The sequence below is a fragment of the Chinchilla lanigera genome, unplaced genomic scaffold, assembly GCF_000276665.1.
Source record: "Chinchilla lanigera isolate Chin_1 unplaced genomic scaffold, ChiLan1.0 scaffold00039, whole genome shotgun sequence".
NCBI classification, from domain to species: domain Eukaryota; kingdom Metazoa; phylum Chordata; class Mammalia; order Rodentia; family Chinchillidae; genus Chinchilla; species Chinchilla lanigera.
Window position 1 is genome coordinate 7,626,612 of NW_004955440.1, and position 20,743 is coordinate 7,647,354.

A 20,743-nucleotide genomic window follows, 5' to 3' on the forward strand; every position below is an offset into this window, starting at 1 on the left:
AAAAAAAAAAAAAAGAAAAAAAGAAGATGGTACATTTTATATTATATGTATTTTACTACAATTTTGAAAAAAATATTTTTCAAAAATAAATGCTCAGTAAATATATTTTCCAGATGAAGTCTGAAATTATCACCAGTGGTGTCATTCTGTCAAACAGAATTTTAAAGGATATTCTTTGGAAAAGAAAAATCATAATGAAAAAAGACCTTTGGTAAAACGGGAATGGAAGTAGGAACACAAATTGGTTCAGTTACATAAATACTAATGAAAAAGGACTGGATGGCAGTTCTCTGCCTGTAAAATTGGTGTTTTTTTCTATATTTTTCTTTCTTTTTTCTTTCTTTCTTTCTGTTTATCCTCTCTTTCTTGCTTGCTATGAAATGACACCAGTACTTTCAGGCTGGACACAAAGTGAATTGCCTAAAGTCAGACCTGTCTTGAAGCGGGTAGGGAATCTCAAATATCATATTTCCTTAGGGCAGATATGATTACAGCCATTTAAATTTCAAGTGAGCTCTGTGTCTAGGCAATTATTTCTCTGTCTTGGTAATGAACTTTAAAGAGTAATTTGATAGGTTTCTGAAAAGCTTTCTTGAGGAAAATTTATAAATACTATTAAGTATTCCATTTGCCATTGCATGCTGAAGTGTGAAAATATATAATTTATATATTCTTGTGAAGGTTACTATATATAGCATGTGGTATACAGTTAAAAATGTCCATTAACAAATAATCCAGCCTAAGAATTATACATCCTATAACTACAGGAGCCTCTGTGCTGCACTCACCAATTTTATTTCTCCTCAACTCTGAGGAATCTACTGTTTATTTTCTTGGTGTTTTCAATTTTATTATACATGTGTGTGTATCCCAAATCTAGTTTTCCCTAGAACATACAGGGGCAAAATGTTAATTTTGACAAATTTTTATCTTTCCATATTATAAAAGTGTAATTTATTCCTCTGAGAGAAATTACTTACTAGTGATTTAGGAAAATGGCCGAAGCAATTTCTTTTCATTTTTACTTGAATCAATAAACAATCCTTCCAAATATCTGGTATCATTACCTCTCTGTCGTCAGACTCAATTTCCATGTCTTCTATTTCCTCAGTGTTTGTCACCTCCTCTATAATTCTCAATTTCCTTGTCTAACTTTTGCTCACATTTAGAATACTTTCCCAGACTTTTTAATTGCATGTTTATTTATCATTTCCAATGTTGCCATATATCTTCCAATTTTCTACTGGATTTACCTTTAAAAGTATTTGAGTCATCTGTAGCCATTTTTAAACTTACCATTAGCTTTCTACTCCCTAGAGAGAATGAACAAGAAAACCCCGAAAACAGCTCAACACGTTAACCTTCTAATTTAATCTTTCTGCAAGGTCTAGCTACATTTTATTACTGGATCCTTTTTAACTGAAAAATTCTAGATTGTTGTACCTAAACATTCCTCAACCAGATTGATCTCACTACCTTTTCTTTTCTAAGGGCTCATTTGATAATTGCCCCTTCAGTGAGAGATTTAGTAATCTTTTCTAATTGTCTGAGAAGAGGTTTATTTGCTTCTTAAATTGCATATTTTATTTAGCCTTATATTTAGTCAGTTCTTAATACTTCATGCTTTACTACTTGTGAGGTTCTATGAGATTAGGAACTACCTGCTCTATTTACCTTTGAATACACTTTCCTTCCATTCTTCCATTCTTTATTTTTTCCCTCACAAATACTGAAATTTTTCCACTAAAAAACTTTCTGGGTGAGAATAAAAATTTTTTAAAAATGGGTAAAATAATAGAGGTTTCATATCTAAACTTTTTACTTTAATCCAAACCCTGTTTCCATAACTGGATCTTACTGTTATTACTGGCTTTTCATTTCTTTCCCTCTGGAGGAACTTTTAGAATAGTTTTCATTTTACAACCACTGTTGTTACTGGGTATAATAAACTATGGCATCTTTCATCACAGAGGGAATGAACCCTTAATAGTGTCTAACAAAATAATTGTTTGGCAGGTATAAGCAACATTTCAAAAACAAATATCTACTCTGAAATAGGTTAAATTAAATTCAAACTAATAAGAATTGCACTTTGAATAATAGCGATATGACAAAAAGATCTGGAATTAAAATGATCTACATCTTTACAGTTGGATTAAAGCAAATAATGATGTTAATTTTATACAAGACAACAGAATTATTTTATAGAAATAAACCACTACACCTGTAAAGTTTTATCTTTTTACCCATTTTAGTTTTCTTCTTCACTAAACTTAACAATCCAGTTCATTCTGATAGCAACTTACCATATTATTTAAAAGATACTTTGTTCAAGCAACTGTACTTGCCCAGAGTTTCCTTAATTTTCTCAAGTGAATAATGTATATTTCACCCTATAAGACACATAAAGAGTCTTTCCAGGAAAAGGAAATTCCATTGGTAGTGGCCTAGAAATTCATAAAGCTACCAACAAACTTTCCTCATAATTCAGAAAAAATAAAACAATAAAGATCCTTGGCCAAGGGAAGAAATACCTGCATGTACTTCACTGGGACACTACTGGATAATCTTAGCAGAAACGGTTCAGTATATATTATGAAAATGCTAAAAGGGGATATCATGCACCATCCATGTTGTTATAGGTAAATCTCTTTTCTCCAAATTTCTGAAGTCTTTATTTATAAAAGAAAGGGATACTAAAAGAAAAAAGAGTACAAAATTTTAATCCAAACACCTGAATCCAAATTAGGATGCAGGGTTTTGCTATTTACTGGAATGACAAATGTAAACACAATATTTTCTCATCTAAAAACGTAGTGACCAGTTTATACATCAAAGCACTTTGCAAAGAATAAACGATAGGTAAAATAAAGTAAGGAAACTATAGATAAAAAAGTGAAAGTTCAACTGTATTATTTCAGCCTTATATTAAGAATTTTAAGATATATGTCTTTTTCCCCTTGACTGTGTTACTGTCAAGCGGTGCTTTGGAATATTGTGGAACACTCTATTATCTAATAGAGCATAATTCTGGGCAGTACATGTATATTCAAGAATAGCTACTGAATTTCTGGCACTCTTTTAAAAGACAAATCAGGGCTGATTTAATTAACCCCTAGTGACTTGAGAAAATGTAGCAAGTTCTTTCATTATAAAGTAATGGGATCACAGTAATTTTAAAAATGTAGCCCTGAATGCAAATTACTGTCTATCATTTCCTTACTTTGACTTTGAGGCAGGGCTATAGTTTCTGTGAGTTTAAGATTTCTCATCTGCAGATTACAAGTAATTTGTGCCTTATAATAGATTTGCAAAGATTGAATGAGGTAATTATGATATTAAAGTAATGACAGCTTTACTCATCAAATCAATAAAGCAACAAAAATAAATAATTGAATATTGGGGCCATCCTGTTACTAAAGTAGAAGAATGAACTACCACAGAAGAGTAGATATCTCAGTCCACTATCAAGAATACTCTCATTTTCTTAGAATAAAGTTAATGTTTTTTGTGAATGAGAAAATAATATATGTGTGTATGTATATGTATGTGTTTTTGTGTGTCTATAACCATATAGTTGTCAAATTATATAGAAATGTATCTCTAATCATACAATTATTTTTATAATATATTGTACTTATTCAAAGTCACTTGGAGTAACTAACTTGTGTGGGCAATATAAATTAAAAAGAGTTTAGTTTTTTAGGATGCAAAGAATGGTTAGGCAAGCAAACAATTCTTAGGTTCATACAGAAAGCCTGAGTACATCTGTGTTTTCTTCAGAAAATGTTCTACTTGAGAAGAAGATAGTGGGAAGTGGTAGGGGCAGTAGATTTATGTGGGGTCTAATTTTTAAATATTATTTCACATTAGTTTTAGACTTATTAGATAAGCAAGTAAAACTCTCAAGAAAAAGTCCAATAGAGGAAGAACAGCTAAATGAGAAAATACAGGGGTCAACAGTGCAATCGTGCAAGAAGTAAGAGTAAGATCCACAGAGTCATTCACAGGGAATCTAAAATATGAAAAGGATAAAATAAAGTCCAATTACTAGTGGGATTTGAGATCTTTTAATGAGCTTAAAAGCTTAACTGTCTAAAGGTCATCTCAAGTTTTGCTGCTAATAGAAAGTTATACCCGTTTTTAACAATGGAACTTCAGAGAATTAAAAATGGCAGAGCAAAGAATGGTAGCAAAATACAGCTTCTCCAGGAACTGAAATTAAGACACTTGGAAAATAGCAAATTGGTAAAGAAAATAAAAGATGTAGATCTCTGTGAATTAGGAGAGAGCTGAAAGCAAAGCAAGAAACTATAGTGAATAAAGAGAAATTGAGCACAATGCAGAGAAAAGAATAAAGCAGTGTGGAATGCTAACTCTGGGTTCCAGGGAGGCGGACCTGTCTCTGCTATTACAAGATAATCCCAAAGAAGGTCAGAACCTCTAGTTAGAAACAATGAACGAGGCCAGCAGTCATAGCCTCAAGAAAAGATGATGATTATTGTAAACTTCAGAAAGTGTGTGTCATTTTACTCTGAAAGTAATTGCCTGTGCATGGCAGGCAGCAATTTAAAAAGGAATCCAGTGTAACACTTTCATATTGGGCAGTACTTAATCAGGAGCTTTTTGGGGAATGAGTTAATTGCTTAAGATTGAGTTGTAAAAAAAAAAAAGATTGAGTTGTAGAACAACAATAGCATGAGTACACTTCAGGGTTTCTGAGGTCACTTTTCCACAGTGACTGGGAGATGCCCACAAGAGACAGTCACAGAGAGAGCACAGGCTAGACATAGGCCTCCTGAAAAGTTTAAACTCAGTCTGGGAGGTACAAATTATGTGTGTTTTTTTTGGAAGGGGGTGAGTCTGAAAGTGCTAGTACTGAATCCATTGAATTACTTGATCCCTACACACACACATACACACACACACACACATACACACACACACACCTTCATACCACTGCCTATAGCACACCACTGCCTACAGCACAGAATTCAGTTCTCTGCTTGCTTTCTCCTTCTGCTATTGTGATACAACTTGGTGTGGATGGTTGCCAAGTGTATGGATACAGAGACTGTATGCATAGAGTAGCTACTGTGTCAGGGTGTGGGGGATATCTCACAAACCCACAGGCTATAAAACTAGGTGGAGAATACAGTGCCTGGTGCTGCACGGATGGGAATGGAACCAGTAATATTTTTCCACACACAAAATCTTGAGTGTAAAAAAAATAGAATTTATTAGTGACTTACTGTCCCACCCTATATTTAGTGGATTGTAATACAGAAAACCCTGGAAAGAAATCTCTCATTCAAAAACAGAAGTATTTTTTTGTCGACATTTCTGTCTTTCTTTATGGGAGGGTATTTCTTCTTCTCCTTCTCCTTCTTTTTCTTTTTTCTTTCTTTTCATGTCCATTTTTTAGTTTTGTTTTAGCTTTTTGTTTGCTTGTTTTGTTACCTTCTCTAATTCTATTATTTTTTCACTGCTTAATAAGAACTAATTTCTGTCCTCCTGCTCATCTTCTTTTTCTTTACTTTCAAATTTTACTTCTTTGATTTTTCCTTTTCACCCCCTTCATTTTTGCTGCTATTAGTAGTAAGCTTTATCAATCTCTAGATACTCAGTTGATGTTATTATTGTTAAATTATTCTCTACTTGGAAGGTGATATCTTGCTGCTTTTAGCAATATTTACTGTATTTCAGTACTTGGTTTATCTTTGTGTCTATGTTATTCTTTCAGCTTTTTCTTTTCTATTGTTAAGGGTGGTATAGTGCTAGGTTTTATTAATTTTATGGTATGTCAATATCCAGTTTGTTCTTGGCTCTATTATCATTACCGATTTCGTTGCTATTGCCAGGTTGGCATAGTTATTGCTATGAATTGGTTTTTACTGTACACCAATATCTGTTTTGTCTTTGTGTCATCAACAATATTGCAAGCCATTTCCAGAGAACTTGGTGCTAGATCAACTAAACTATGTCCTCCTCTCAGCAAATTAATGGAGCTGGTTGGATATTGGGACAGAGGCAATGGCTAAGAGCTATCATGCACAGAAAACATGAAATAACAGTAACTAAATTACTGTTAAGTGGGTGATCTTAACAATCCTCTAGCACAAATAGACAAAGTAACTAGACAAAAAAATAACAAAGGAATATTACAATTGAATGACACATTTGAACAAAAAGAAAGTAAGTATCTACAGAGTATTCCACAAAATAACAGAATACACATTCTTTTCAACAGCACATGAAACTTTCTCCAAAACAGATTTCATACTATCCCATAATGTGTACTTAAATACAAAACAACTAAATGAATACAAGATTATTGTATTTATTACTAATTACTGTATTTATCATTTTATTATTTATTACATTATTCTGTATTAAATAAATACAGAATTAAATAAATATTTAAAAAATCATCCCATGCCAATAATCTGATCACAGTACTGTAAAATGAGAAATTGATAGTAAAAACCTACAGAAATTATGCAAAATGTAGATTAAACAATATGTTATTGACTAAATGAACTACAGAAGAAATCAAAGAAGAAATTAGTTGCCTGAATGTAATGATGATACCAATAAAACATACCCAAACCTATGGGACATACTGAAAGAAGTGAGCTGTGAATGCCTACATCAGAAAAGAACAATGGGCCCAAATAAAAGACCTAATGATTCAAAGCTGTAGAAAAACAAGAACAATCCAAATCTAGTACAAGGACAGAAATTATACAGAATAATATAATAATTAATGAAATTAAAACTAAAAACAAAACACAGTGAATGAATTGAAGACTTGGTTCTTCAAAAGAATGAGACTAACCCTTTGCCAGTCTTACCAGGAAGAAAAAAAAGAAAGAAAAGACATCGATACTATTAGGAACTAAAACATGCAAAATTACAACAGACACTGCCAAAATACAGAAGATAATAAGGAACTACTTCAAAAAATTCTGCTCCAATATACTGGAGAATCCAGAATAAATAGATGCATTCCTAAATATGTATTAACTACAAAAACTGAGACAAGGGTTGGATAATCTAATAGCATGTAATAAAATCGAAGCAGTAATAAAAAGATAAGAAAAAGCCAGGATCCAATGGAATCAACACTGTACTATACATGAATTCTAGGAAAGATCTAATGTCAATACTCTTCAAACTCATTAACAAAATTGAAAGAGTAGGAATACTGGTAAACTCTTTTCTGGAACCTGATATTTCATTGATTCCAAAACTAGACCAGGACTCAACTAAAAAAACCAAACCAAACCAAAACAACAACAAAAATCTAGGTGTTAATTTCTTCAGTAAGCATAGATGCAAAAATCTTTAATAAGAAACTGGAAAGCAGAATGCAACAAATCATTGAAAGATGATACATCATACCTAAGTAGACTTTATCCAAGGGATGCAAGTATAGTTCACATACACAATTCAATAAATGTAATATACCAGGTAAAAAGAAGCAAGGATAGAAACTGTATAATTATTCCAACAGATGCAGAAATACTCTTTGATAAAATCCAACATACATTCATGATTGAAAAAAGTGTAGAAGGATCTTATCCCAATCTAATAAAAGCCATATAATACAAACCTACTGCCAACCTCAAACCTGAGAACTTTTCCTTTAAAATAAGGAACAAGGCAAGAATATCCACTGTAACAAGTCCTATGCAATACAGTACTCAAAACAGTAAGCAGAGCAATCTAGCAAAAGAAAGAAATGAAACAAATAAGTTTAGGGAATCAGTCTAACTGTCATTATTTGCAAGTGATATGATCCTTTATATAGAAGACCAATAAAAGTCCATGAAAAGACTCCAAATTAATAACCCAACTCAGTAATGTTCCAGGGTACAAAATCAACACACAAAAATCAACAGCTTTTGGTGTACCAATGATGAACTCACTGAGAAAAAACAATTAGGTGAACGATATTATTCTCAGTAGCAGCAAGAAAAATGAACTACTTAGGAATTAACCTAAGCAAGGAAGTGAAAATTCTGTGCAACAAAAACTATAGTACTTCAAAAAAAAAAGATTGACGATGACATTAGAAAAAAAAAAAAAAAGTCTCTTGTTCCTGGAAAGGAAGAACAAATATTGTCAAACTAGCCACATTTCCAAAACTTTATGTATTTATTTAATGCAGTCCCAGTCAAAATACCAACAGCATTCCTCACAGGACTGGAGGAAATAATTCCAAATTCATGTTGAACTGGAAGAGACCCAGAACAGCAAAAATATATCTGGGCAACTAAAGCAAAGCAGGAGGTATCATAAACCTGAATTTTATATTATATTACAAAGCTATAGTGATAAAAACAGCATGATACTAGCAAAAAACCAAAAAACCCAAACATCAACAAGAACCTGTAGATAATGGAACAGAATGGAACATGTAGAAATAACCCCCAAGGACATTCATTCATCAGATCTTTGTTTGGCAAAAGGGACAGAAACACATGTCAGAGGCAAGATAGTCTGGTTAGTAAATAGTCCAGGGAAAATTGGTGTATAGATACAAAAGATTGAATCTAGCAAGAGTATCTCTCACCATGAACTAAACCAAAATCAAAATAAATCAAAGATCTAGATGTTAAAATAGAAGCATTAATGCATGAAGGATAAAATAGGTAAAGCTCTTGAAGGCAAGGGCTACAGGACAGATCCACAGTACACATAACATCAAGAGTCAACAATGTGATCATATAAAGTTCAAATGCTCTGCACAGCAAAAGAAACAGCCAACAGAGGGAAGACACAACCTACAGAAAGAAACAAAAAGGTTTTATTCCCAGCTATACTTCAAATAGAGAACTAAGATGTAGAATATATGAAGAACTCAAAAAATTAGACCTCCCCCAATAAAAGACTAAAAAAAAAAAATGGCCAATTGAGATAAATAGACATATCTCAGAAGTACAACTGGCCAATTAATACATGAAAAAAAAAATGCTCAACATCTCTGGTCATTATAGAAATGCCTCTTCCAACAACACCAAGATTCCATAAAGAATGGCTGCCATCAAAAAATCAGTTAATAACAAAGCCCAGAGAGGCTGCAGGGATAAAGGAATGCTTCCATATTATTGGTGAGGATATAAACGAGTAAAATCACTGTAAAAATCACTCAAAAAAACTAAAATTAGAAATTCCATTTGAACCAGCTGTTCCCCTTCTGGGTATCTTCCTAAAGAATTAAAGGCATCATATTACAGTGATCCATACGCACCTAGGTTTATAGCAGCACAGCTCAGTCATGATACATAACTCTTGGAAATGACCTATATGCTCATCAGCTGATGAATAAATTTTTAAAATGTGGTATTTACACATCATGAAGAATTAGTCTGCTACAAGGAATGGTAAATTTGAGTCATTTGTGAGGAATGAATGCACTTTGAAATCATAATATTATGTGAAATAAATCAAACACACGTGCTTAAGTATTGCGTGTCTTCTCTTATTAGACAAACTCAAAAGTCTAAATAAACTAAAGAGCAAAAAAAAAGACAGATGATAGGAAATGGGGAGATAGATCTCTTGCAAACTGGAAGAGGACTGAGAGATGAAGAGGAGCGGGGACACTGGGAACGGAACAGGAAAATAAAAATAAAGACGTGCCATGTACGCATACCAGCTCCCTATCAGAACTGATTGTACTGCAAATTGGTACTATTAAAGAAGAAATTTGAAAAAAAAAAAAGAAATTATGTGCTCTCCAGAAGAAAGAGAATGACAGCACTATGTGAAGTAAGCCAGAAATAGAGGAGTCATCCTCAACCACACCTGTTCCTCTACCCTCAAGCCTACTTGTGTAAGTCCCTTGTATTTGTAGTCTTTGATTGCTCTAAAGTCTGTCCACATTCCTTCATCTCTGGTTTTTCTCACTGTATTCAGGCTTCCACCATCTTTTGCCAGAGCTACTGTACTGCCAATTAACTCATCTTCCAGTGGCTATTGATCATCCTTCTCTCCAAGACAGAAATATCTACCTCATATAACAATTATCATAATGTTTTTCAAAGGTAAAGCTTATCTTGTCTCATCTTTCCTTACCCACTTCCTAGATTTGTATCATTTTGAACCTTTTTTTTTCAACCAGGAATCAAACTCAGAACCTCGTGCTTGCCAGGCAGGTGCCCTGCCACTGAACTACACCCCTGGCCTCTTTATTCTGAGTCTTAATGTAAAAATAACCAAGTTGTCTTAAGAAAGCTAGCTAAATTTTCTTTCCATTTCTTCAGTTTCTTTAGCTTGCATAGGTACTTTCTCTAATCGTGTGCTCCACAACATCTTTATGCACCGGTTCTTCTTCAATTTCTTGTCTCAGAAAAATCCCAACATTTAATGAAATCACAGAATTAGTAATTATTGATTCTAGGTAGCCTATGTATTATTTGTTAGTGAGCAAATATTATTGCTCAAATTTTGGTTAATACTTGTATGTAGAATCTACTAAATGAAAGTAAGTCTGTGATTTTCTCAAAGATAAATTAACCAAATTAGTACTGGATAGTAGTCCATAGTTAAACTGAGAATATTGTTCCAAAATATTTTTTTCACATGTAGCACCTTTAGCTCTAGAGTCTATACCATTCACAGGGCCATTTAGGAAGTATTTTACATTTGCAATCCACTACTTGAACATGTTCTCCTTTGATGATTTTTTAAAGCACTATCTGACTTTCCTTTTACTAGTCTCTTAAGGAGTTTAAGGACCTTTAATCCATCACGGTTACATTTTCTGCCAAACCATGTTAAAAGCCCTGTGCACAGGAAATATTTCATTAGTTTTTCTAGAAGGAAATATTTGCTTAGTTTTGAAATAAATATTCAAATAAGCTTATAACCAGTATAGTCAATAAGCTCCATTAGTAATATTAACCTAAAATGTCTTAATGAAAGCAATAAGAAATATATTGTCTTCATTAAGAAGTCAGTCATTCTTCAAATATTGCTTGATTTTACATTTTCAGCAGACTTCAAAGCATAAATGTTTAAAAATCAACATGGGTTACTGATTGCCTTTGCTTCTATTCTTCTCCAAACATCTCTCTGAAGTTTGGAGGGCATAAATTTAAAGAGAAAATTATTTGGTTTTGTGCTCATGGTAATGAAGACTCATTTAATGAATTTATGACTGACTCCACAAGTGACAAAAACTAAGCAAATATTAGAATAGGTGTATGATAAATATGTAAAGTGGAGTCCATACATTTATACATAGTTTTTATTTCTGCTCTAATTTCTATTTTACCCACTAAGTCAGTAAGATGTTTTGGAAGTTTCCCTGTCCTATAAAGAGAACTTGTAGAAGTTTCCCTGTCCTGTAACTAGTCTGGTTTTATACAAACACATAGAAAGGGAAGTTCACAATAGATTACTTCAAAGAAGCAAACTAGTCCTCTTCAATATTCTATATTCTACCTATGTAAGTAAATATATCTTCCTCAGCAATAAGAAAGGTTTTTCAAAATGGTTATCTGCCATTTCTAAATTTTAAAGAAATTTTCATGAAATTTTTGTTCTCCAGAAAAGAAACATAGTTTTCAGTCTCATATGTGCAGTTTAACTATAGCATTTTACAATTTAAAGGATAGAGCATGTAAATAACTCTTTAGAATAATCGATTCCAACTTTCTATTAGTAACATACAGTTGAATAATACAGAGAATACAAAAGACACATAATTATTACAAATTAAACATTTTAAAAAGTTGTAACATACAAATATTTACCTCTTGAAATAACGGTTTCTAACCCAGTTCCATTAATAAAAGCCCTTTTAATTGTTTGTGTTTTAATATCTGTCCAGTATAAACGTTCCTCAGAGGCATCAAAGTCTATCACGGTAACATCATCAATATCAGGGACCGTGAAGGCAGTGATAAAGTTAAAATATGGATTGTCAATATCCACACCTCTGATTTCAGAGCGCCTTGCATAAAGAAGAAATTTTTTCATTTCTAGAAAAAAATAGAAATGAGAGGTTTTTCTCTTACGTTGTCATCAAGTTTAAAGCAAACTAGCAATTCTAAAATGTTACAACTTAATAATTTAAAACATTTCAATACTTTAAAATAATAATCAATATTTGATGAAAAATAATGCAGAATGACTTATCTATGTTTTTATTTTAAGGAAAATAGTACAAAAAATAATAGCAAAATACAAACAAAACAAAGCAAGGACATTAAAAAAGATACAGGGTTTGTATTGTAAGTTAAGGCTCTTATTTTTTGTTAGCTAGAAATACCAGGAAATTATTAGTAGTTTATTTGACCTTAGAATTTCAAACATGTAAAAAACATAAATGCTACAAATATTGCTAGAAAAATAAGTGCTACAAATGTTCAAGAACTGTATTTGTTTTTGTACATACTGCAACTTTTTGGGAGTTGGGGAGGGGTACCGGGAATCAAACTCACGACCTTGCGCTTGCCAGGCAGGCGCTGCATACTGCAATTTTAACAAGAAAGCCTCACATTAAATTATTTTTGAATCAATGGCATAGTATTTTTCTAATAATATTCTTGAGAAATAGAAAAAATCATGGCTTTAAATTATTTTTTTCCTTGCTTCTCCCATCAAAACCAGGGCTCCAAGGTATTTTTTCTTGCACTGGGTTTATGAAGAATCAGTAGGTCAAATAAAATAGGAGTTATAAACATTTGACCATTTTATTGTTCTCTCTGGGTTATTTTTTTAAAAATATATTATTATTGTATAAAATTAAAATCATGTAAGTATATCTAAAGTCTCAAAATAGTTTCTGGTGAATACATTTCATTTCTTCCCTTAAATTAAGTGATTTACAAATAAACAAAAATTATTAATTTAAAAGCACTGTCTGGCTTTCATACACACTTATCATTGTTTAGTAGAAACATTTTCTACAAATCTCTCAGTTAAGTACTTAACTACAGTTTCCCCCTCTATGCTGATAATTCCCTACAAAATGATGTTAAAGTAAGAGCAGGAAATTAGAGGTTTAAGTACCTCTTTGTTATGCAGGTACTTAAATCATCATTTTCTGATAATGCACTTTCACTTACAAATCTTCCTGTTTTGCAGAGATAAATTCTACTAACCCACCAAATCAGACAGTACCAAGAAAGCAGGAGTACGCTACTGAATAGGAAAGTGCAAAGTATCACTTGTTTAAAAAATATGTCAATCTCTCCAGAAGTAAATGAATTGCCAATAATGGCTTGAAACAGTTGTGCCTAAAATGTATTTAAAGATGTTAAAGTCCGCTTCTCCTTTACTTTGAGTAAAAGCTAACAGGATTTGAGAGAATTTTAGGATCAGTAAGAGATGTACCGTAGCAGGTCTTCTTGTCTGAGGCAAGCTTCATCAGGTGCGGACAAGCACAGGCGGCAGTCCTGTTGTGGTTAATCAGGCACAGGTGAGAGCAGGGGCCTCTCCCGTCATTGGCTGCGCAAGGATTGGGAGCTGCAATCACACAGTGAGATATGGAGAGTGATGAAGGACGGGTGAATTAAGGAAACCGGCTAACAGCGGTTATGCTGCTAATGATTCAAGTAGTTTCCAACATTTCTTACATTATTAGGGTGAGTAATATGCCAGTAATAAACAACCATACACAGCCATTACATTATTAAAAACACTTTTTGTTCAAAAACAGCAGCTAAGCTAACTCCCTGCTTTTCTGCTAAGATGAATAGAATGCAGCCTATTTTTAGTAGAGCCAGACTTCCTAAGGATTTAGTGTGAGACACAAACAGGAATAATTACTGAATGTAGTATCTAGTGCCAGTGGACCGCAGTACTTTCCTAACCTATGCTGTAGACTCTTCTCCTGCCTGAGCACACCACGCTTACAATTTTCCCTAGTAAACTGCTGTTACAAATAAAATCTTTCTTCAGGCCGTTTGCTCTTCTTCAAATCAGAGTCATATTGAAGAAATATCTGCCTTCTTTCTTTATTAAATCACTACTTGTTATTTTTTTCTGTATCAACTAATTCTGTAGCTAAAATTTCCTCTGTATATACATATTTAAATATCACTTTATGTAAATAACATGTGATATATTTAAATTTTGAAGATATATTAAATTTTGCATGTTTTCATTCTGTCTTTTGGGTATTTTAATTTCAACTGCTCAACACTGCTATCATTGCTTTTATTTATTATAGAATCTACCTAGTAGAATAAGATCATCAGAACTAGGCTACTAAGTTGAAGCAGGAAAGAGTTATGTATTCTGACCCACCAGTGATATTTTAGCTTTCAGGTAATGAATGGTATCTTTCTAACAGGTAGACCTATTGCTCTCAGTTGTACATGGTTCAGAACATGCTATCCCAAACTATGTGACCTAGATATATTGAAAAATGGCATATATAGAGGGGCCTCTGACCTTCTCTCCAGTTTTCTTTTCTGAAGCAAGTCAAAAAATCTAGCAGTGATTTTCTGACCTTTCCCTAAAGCAGTTTCTCATGTCAGAGGTTCCCTCCTAACACCCAGAGGAAAGGGGAACCCTTATCTCCAAAGCGGAAAATCCATAAAGAACCTGGACAAATGGACCTTGTTAAACTTTCCCTAGTTTATTATTACATCTGACCTCTTTTGGCCTATTCTATTTCAATAGAACTGTCCACTCTTCATCAAATCTACTACAAAAATACACAGGGATTTTGAGTTTCCTTTTCTCATCAAGTCTTCTTGTTAAAAAATAAATTGTAGTAGGTAAATGTGTAGGTTTCCTTGTTAAAATGTCTATTGCTACAGTGGCCTCAGCCATCAATCTAGGGTGACTAGAGAACAAACATTTTTCATCTCCTACAGCAGTTAATATTAGCCCTGCGAGGTTTTGAAACACAATTTTAAAATTCAAGTAAATATAATTACATAACATTCATGGTAGATTTGGCAACCTTCAGCACACCCCACATCAAGAAGATAAAAGTACTGCATACTTTTGTGTTTATTAAAAATAAATACAAGGAAATGAAAGCCTCAGAAACAACCCATTCTCTCTCTCTCTCTCTCTCTCTCTCTCTCTCTGTCTTTTTTTAGTCTTTTTTTTTTGAGGGGGGTTGTTTCCAGTACTGGGAATCGAACTCAGGACCTCACGCTTGCCAGGCGGGCATTGTGCTGCTGAGCTAAATTCCTAGCCCCACAACCCATTCTCTTAAAAAAGTACATTAGGAGCAAAACATGTTAGAGAGAAGAAATCACTGTCCTGGAGATTTCTAAGTGCAAGTTCTTCTATCACACACTCTATATCCTGCTCTTCTTAGCTAACTGACTACATCTGTAACAACCGGAGTCCCTAAGGAATCACGGTGTTAAGAAGAAAGAGAGTAGGTATGAAAATTCTCAATGTTAGGGAACTGTTAAATAAATACTAGATCAATTTCATCCAGTGTGCTGGGTGGAAAGAGAAAACTCAAAATTCCCCACTCTTACATAAAAAAAGAGAGAGAATAAGAAAAAAATAAATTAAAAAAGGAACAAAGGAGAGGAGAAGAAGTTTACTTGAAAACTTTGAGGTAGAAAATTATTTCTTTTAGGGAAATTAAAAGAAATCTCATGACAATCCAATGGGGGATTCTTGGACTTCACTTTGTACGTCATTATTTTTAGCTCAGAATCACACTCGCTTTTCTTATCCTATAACTATGATGAAATACTTCTTTTCAATAAAGGATATTAATCTCTATATACACAGAAAAAGTATATTGACTTTGTAGTCTAGAATCTGTATTAGTGATAACACTATAATGTATAATTCACAATACTTTGTGCTTCACAGCTTGGAAAATCCACAAAGAACCTTAACCTTCTGCTTTTGTCTCTTCTTACTGTAAAATAATATTGTGAAAGCTTCTAAAATATTTTTCTAATTATGCATTTAACAGTTATTTATTTTCAATATTAAATTAAAGAATTTGGTTCATAATACTCAAATTTTAACCTAAGGTAGGGAGTTACAGATGGAGATCCCTGAACCAAAGTAGGTTAACTGACTGTTTTGTAAATGTTTGACCAGAATATTTATGTACATGAGTCTGCTGATATTCTATGATTACTTCCATACTACAATAGCAAAGTTGGACAGTTTCATCAGAAAGCAGAAGGCTTAAAATATTTATTATTGAGTTATGTACAGAAAAAGTTTACCAAACCTTGATAGAAAGCAATTGATTATTCCATGAGAAACACTACTGAAAAATCCACTATTGGATTTTGTAGGAGATTGCAAACTCCTACAAGACTATGGTTTGTTTATACCAAAGAGATGGGAAAAGCTGTTAAATGAATGGACCATAATCAGTAATCTTGATGTGTTAAATACAGTTGTGAAGCCTGGGTTCACTGATGATTCGCATTGTCTGAATTCCCAGTGACCAAAGAACCCTAAAGATATTTCTAACACACTCCATCTTTTATTTTTGTATTGTACAAATATTCACAGAGTGCTTACGTCTTCCAAGCACTATGAAAAAAAATGAAGCATAAGAGTAGACAAGACAAAGTTCTCACATCTAAGGGCTTAAGATGTTATATTTTAACCATATATTTTCTGAATCCATAGTCACTGGCTCAGTTTAGATTCTCCCCATCATCTGTATGGATTGTTGCAGTAAACTTCTAACTAGTCCTGTGATTTATACTTGCTACATTCAATCGTCTTTCTACAGTGCAGGCTTAAACATGAATCTGATGTGCCTAACCCTTTTAGGTGGTTTCCTACCGTCCACTTTATAAAGGCTCGGCCGTGTCTCTTACCTTGTCTACTATACTCCTTGGTAGTAGTCAGACTGCTCTACCTCCTACTTCTACTTACACTCCAGCTTTTGATCTCTTCCATTATTTCATTTTTCATTAAAGAAATCAGTCTTTCTTCCAAATAAACAAAATTTAACAATTGAAGCATTTTTTCACTTTTCTTTTACTACCATAATTATCGTTTGTCAATTATTATCTGACTTTCCTTACTAAGTGTGTCCTTTTCACTTTTTACCATTTGTCTCCTCCAACATAAAGTTTATTTTCTCACATTTGAATACTGGCTATAGCTTTATAACTGGTAGTCTATGGTATGTCTTCAAATACAGCATTCTGTCTAAGATACTAGCCTATTTTCCAGCTTTATCTGCCAATTTCTTTCTAGATATATGTCATGCACACTACAAAATGGACTGTTCCTTAATATCTGAGTATCCATAGCTTCACCTTTTCCACCTACACCTGATATGCTTTTCTTTTAGAATTCCACTGACATTATATTTATATTGATATACATTATATTACATTCTTCACAATCCAGCTCAAATCATTTTTCTCCCTGAGACATTTTCTAATGAGGCCAAAGTTGTTGATTTATTCAATGAATAAGCAGTAGTTTTAATTATTGACATTATAAACCATTATATAATTTATTCTATACCATACTATTTTCTTGGCATTTACTTTACTTACTTATTTTTGATGCGGGGCCTTGAACCTCATGCATACTAAGCAAATGCTCTACCACTGAGCTGAATCCTGGGCTTATGCTATTATGTTCCATTTTGAGAGATATATTCCTGTTTTATATCAGTCAACACTGTTCTCTCTAACTAAACCCAGTGATTGGCACGGCTTTTTCTGTAAAGGCCAGAAGTAAATATTTTCACACTAGTAGGCTTCATGCATTTAATAACAATTTATCAACTCTGCTACCTTAGGAAAAATGCAGTCATAAGGCAAGAGGTGAATGAACAGGTGCCTTGTGTTCAAATAAAACTTTATTGACAAAGTAGAGAGAGGCTGAATGTAGGCTGATGGCTACACATTATTACCTGTAGCTATGTGTTAGGCTGCAAAAACTATGACATATATGTACACATTATTTTTTCTTAAAATTTCTATGGGACAGATTATTGTCTTCGTTTTAATGATTTTTTTGACTAATGTCTACTCATAAATATATATGAGTATGTGCTTAAATGGCAGTAACCTAAAAAACTGAAAAGTGAATTAATCTAATGCACATAATGGGGACAAGTGAAAATATGCAGCAATGCACAAATACAATATTTTTACAGAAGAACCAAATGTTAATTGTGCAATCACAGGAGACTGATGTGAACTCTGTGAAGAAAACAGTATCATTAAAGATAATTTCACATTTCATGCAAATGATGTTTAATTACTATCCATTTCTCATCAGCAAAAATTAAGCACCGTTAATCCAAGCAATTATTTTACCCAGTAAATTCAAATAAAATATATGCTACTGTTGATGCAGTATAAAATATATATGATATTTAATTACTCAAAAATTTTATGTTCAAGAAGAATGCCAGGATCCAATTTGTTAAATGAGAGGAATGTTTCTCTCCTTCTAACCCAGTCATTTTTGATAGTAAACAATATTTATCCCATGAATGAACTTAACTGGTACAAAGATAATTACTAATATAATGAAGTGACTTAGTATATTGCTAATTTTCCTTAGAAAAGCATTTCATCGCCTTAAAAGGTTTACAGAAGTACCTAGCCATTAAAACCTAACCTTAATTTCATTTGACAAACATTGTCAAATGACAGTTTCAATATTGATATTGCAGAACTTGAATGAATTCCTGATTTGTTTATTTATTTATCTTTTATCTGGGGGGCAGGATTTTGGCAAGCAAACCAGGAGCCTTACACATGTCAGTTTTGCTCTACCATTGAGCTACATCCCCAGCCAATTTCTTATTTAAAATATATACTTTAGTGTAACATATGCAAAAAAGGATATTCTTATTACTTTAATTTCACCAGATTCCAGCAATGGTATGTACATAGCAGCTATAGTCTTGAATTATGTCATATTTTATGGATTCATTTTATACTGTAGTTTTATGAATTATAAAAATGACTAAAACTTTTACCTGATCATGCACAGATTTCTGTATTATACAGTGATAATATTTAAAGCCAAAATACTATTGCCATTTATTTGCACAAAGTTTTCCGTAAAGGATGAATGTGAATATGTAGTTTGGTATTAAAGGTAAAGTAAATGCCAAAATATCAGTAAACTTTCAGTAATTCTAAAAAGGTGACATGTCTTTTTTTGGTATTTTACTTTGCTTATTATTTATCTCACTTACTATATGCTTTGAAAGCATTCCTGTCAAAGAAGTTTCCAGCACTACAATGTCAGTATATATCAGATTGAATAAATCTCCTAGTGATAGTACATGATTTCATGAAATAGGGGGCCAGGAATATGGTCCACTGGTAAAGCATTTTCTCAGTAAGCACGAGTCACTGAGTTCTACCGCTAGAGTTGGAAAAAGAACAGACAGAACAAAACAAACAGAGAAAGGAAAAGGAAAAGGAATAAAGAACAAGGACAAGAAACAGAAAGAAAAGGAGAAGAAAGGGAAGGAAAGGACAGTGATACATTATTAGTGTGGGAAGAACACTATTTTAGGAGTTAATACTGTATAAGGTTGATCACACATTGTATCTATACATGGTATACATGAGAAAGGAGAAAACAGATAAATGATTGGTATAACAGCTGCTTAAATCTTAAAAGAAACTATAGCAGTGAACAATCTAACTAACCTCCAAAGATTAGATTCCCCTTCACCATACTGCAATATAATTTTGAGAGTATTTCTTAGGAGGGTTTGGAAAAGACTTCTATTAATCATATAAATACTATTATTTATAATTATAATTGAATATGTTTAAATCATTTTATGAAATCATTCATCCTCCAGATTTCACAAGTGATATAGTTTTTACGCTAAGGAGCAATATTAGAAATAATCTTAGAATCTCGATTTTTTTTGCATACCAACAAACTGTTTTCCTATAAATATTGTTAAGAAAACCTTAATTTTTTTAGAGATATTTAGATGCATTTAGAGGCACTTAAATCATTTTAATGAAAAGGCAATATATTAGGAAAGCCTACAATTTAGTTAGCACAGTTTAGTGGGTAAGTAGGTTTATAATATTTATTCTAATTATTGTATAGAGGAGAAATTCCTCACTATCTCCCTATTCTCTTTCATTAATAGATTTTGTTTTGTTTCTCCAAAGAGTATTGTCACATTAATATTATCGAAAAAGTGAGTAGCTGTTGCTTTTAAGATCCAATCAGAAAAAGAGAGTTGAGTAAGTAGATTGTCTTAACAGTAAAATAAATTTTTCCTTGTCAAATAGTACTATTTTTATCAACAATACTTAGGTTCTCTTTCAAATGAATTATTTTCAGATAGAAGTTTCTTCAAGAATTACAAACATCTTATAACTGATGAATGTTTCAAAGAAAGACTTTGAAATATTCTATATTTAATGTGACAGTCACATTCATGAACTATTTCAAAATTCTAATCAGAGCAAATAAAGAAATGGACAAAACAAAACAAAACAAAACAAAACAAAACAAAAACACAGAATAGTGGAGTCCTTCCAGATCCCTGAGAATATTCAGCCCTCTATTTTTTAAATCCCAATGCAAAATGTGATTAAGAAAACACCTTTCGATTGAGTGAATATAGGGAAAGAATGGCAAAATTGCTGAATGAGAGAGTACACATATTTTAAGAAGATAGTTATCCTTCTGCTAAGTTTACATACATCTCTTCACGACCAGGAGGTTTAGTTTTACCTTTGATGCTGTAAGTTATAACAAAATACACAGAAGACTTTGTGAATAATTATCTCTCTATCTATCTCTCTATCTATCTATC

The 20,743-nt window shown here is 32.6% G+C and overlaps 1 protein-coding gene across 1 annotated transcript in view; it reads right to left on the minus strand.

The window, feature by feature from the left end:
* Lrp1b (low density lipoprotein receptor-related protein 1B) overlaps positions 1-20,743 on the minus strand; it is a 1,427,040-nt gene that overhangs the window by 578,085 nt on the left and 828,212 nt on the right. The window contains exons 28-29 of the mRNA XM_013517439.1: positions 13,351-13,482; positions 11,766-11,993 (exon numbers count right to left, since the gene is read on the minus strand). Of these exons, the coding sequence (XP_013372893.1) occupies positions 11,766-11,993; positions 13,351-13,482 (360 nt within the window). The remainder of the gene's footprint in view (positions 1-11,765; positions 11,994-13,350; positions 13,483-20,743) is intronic.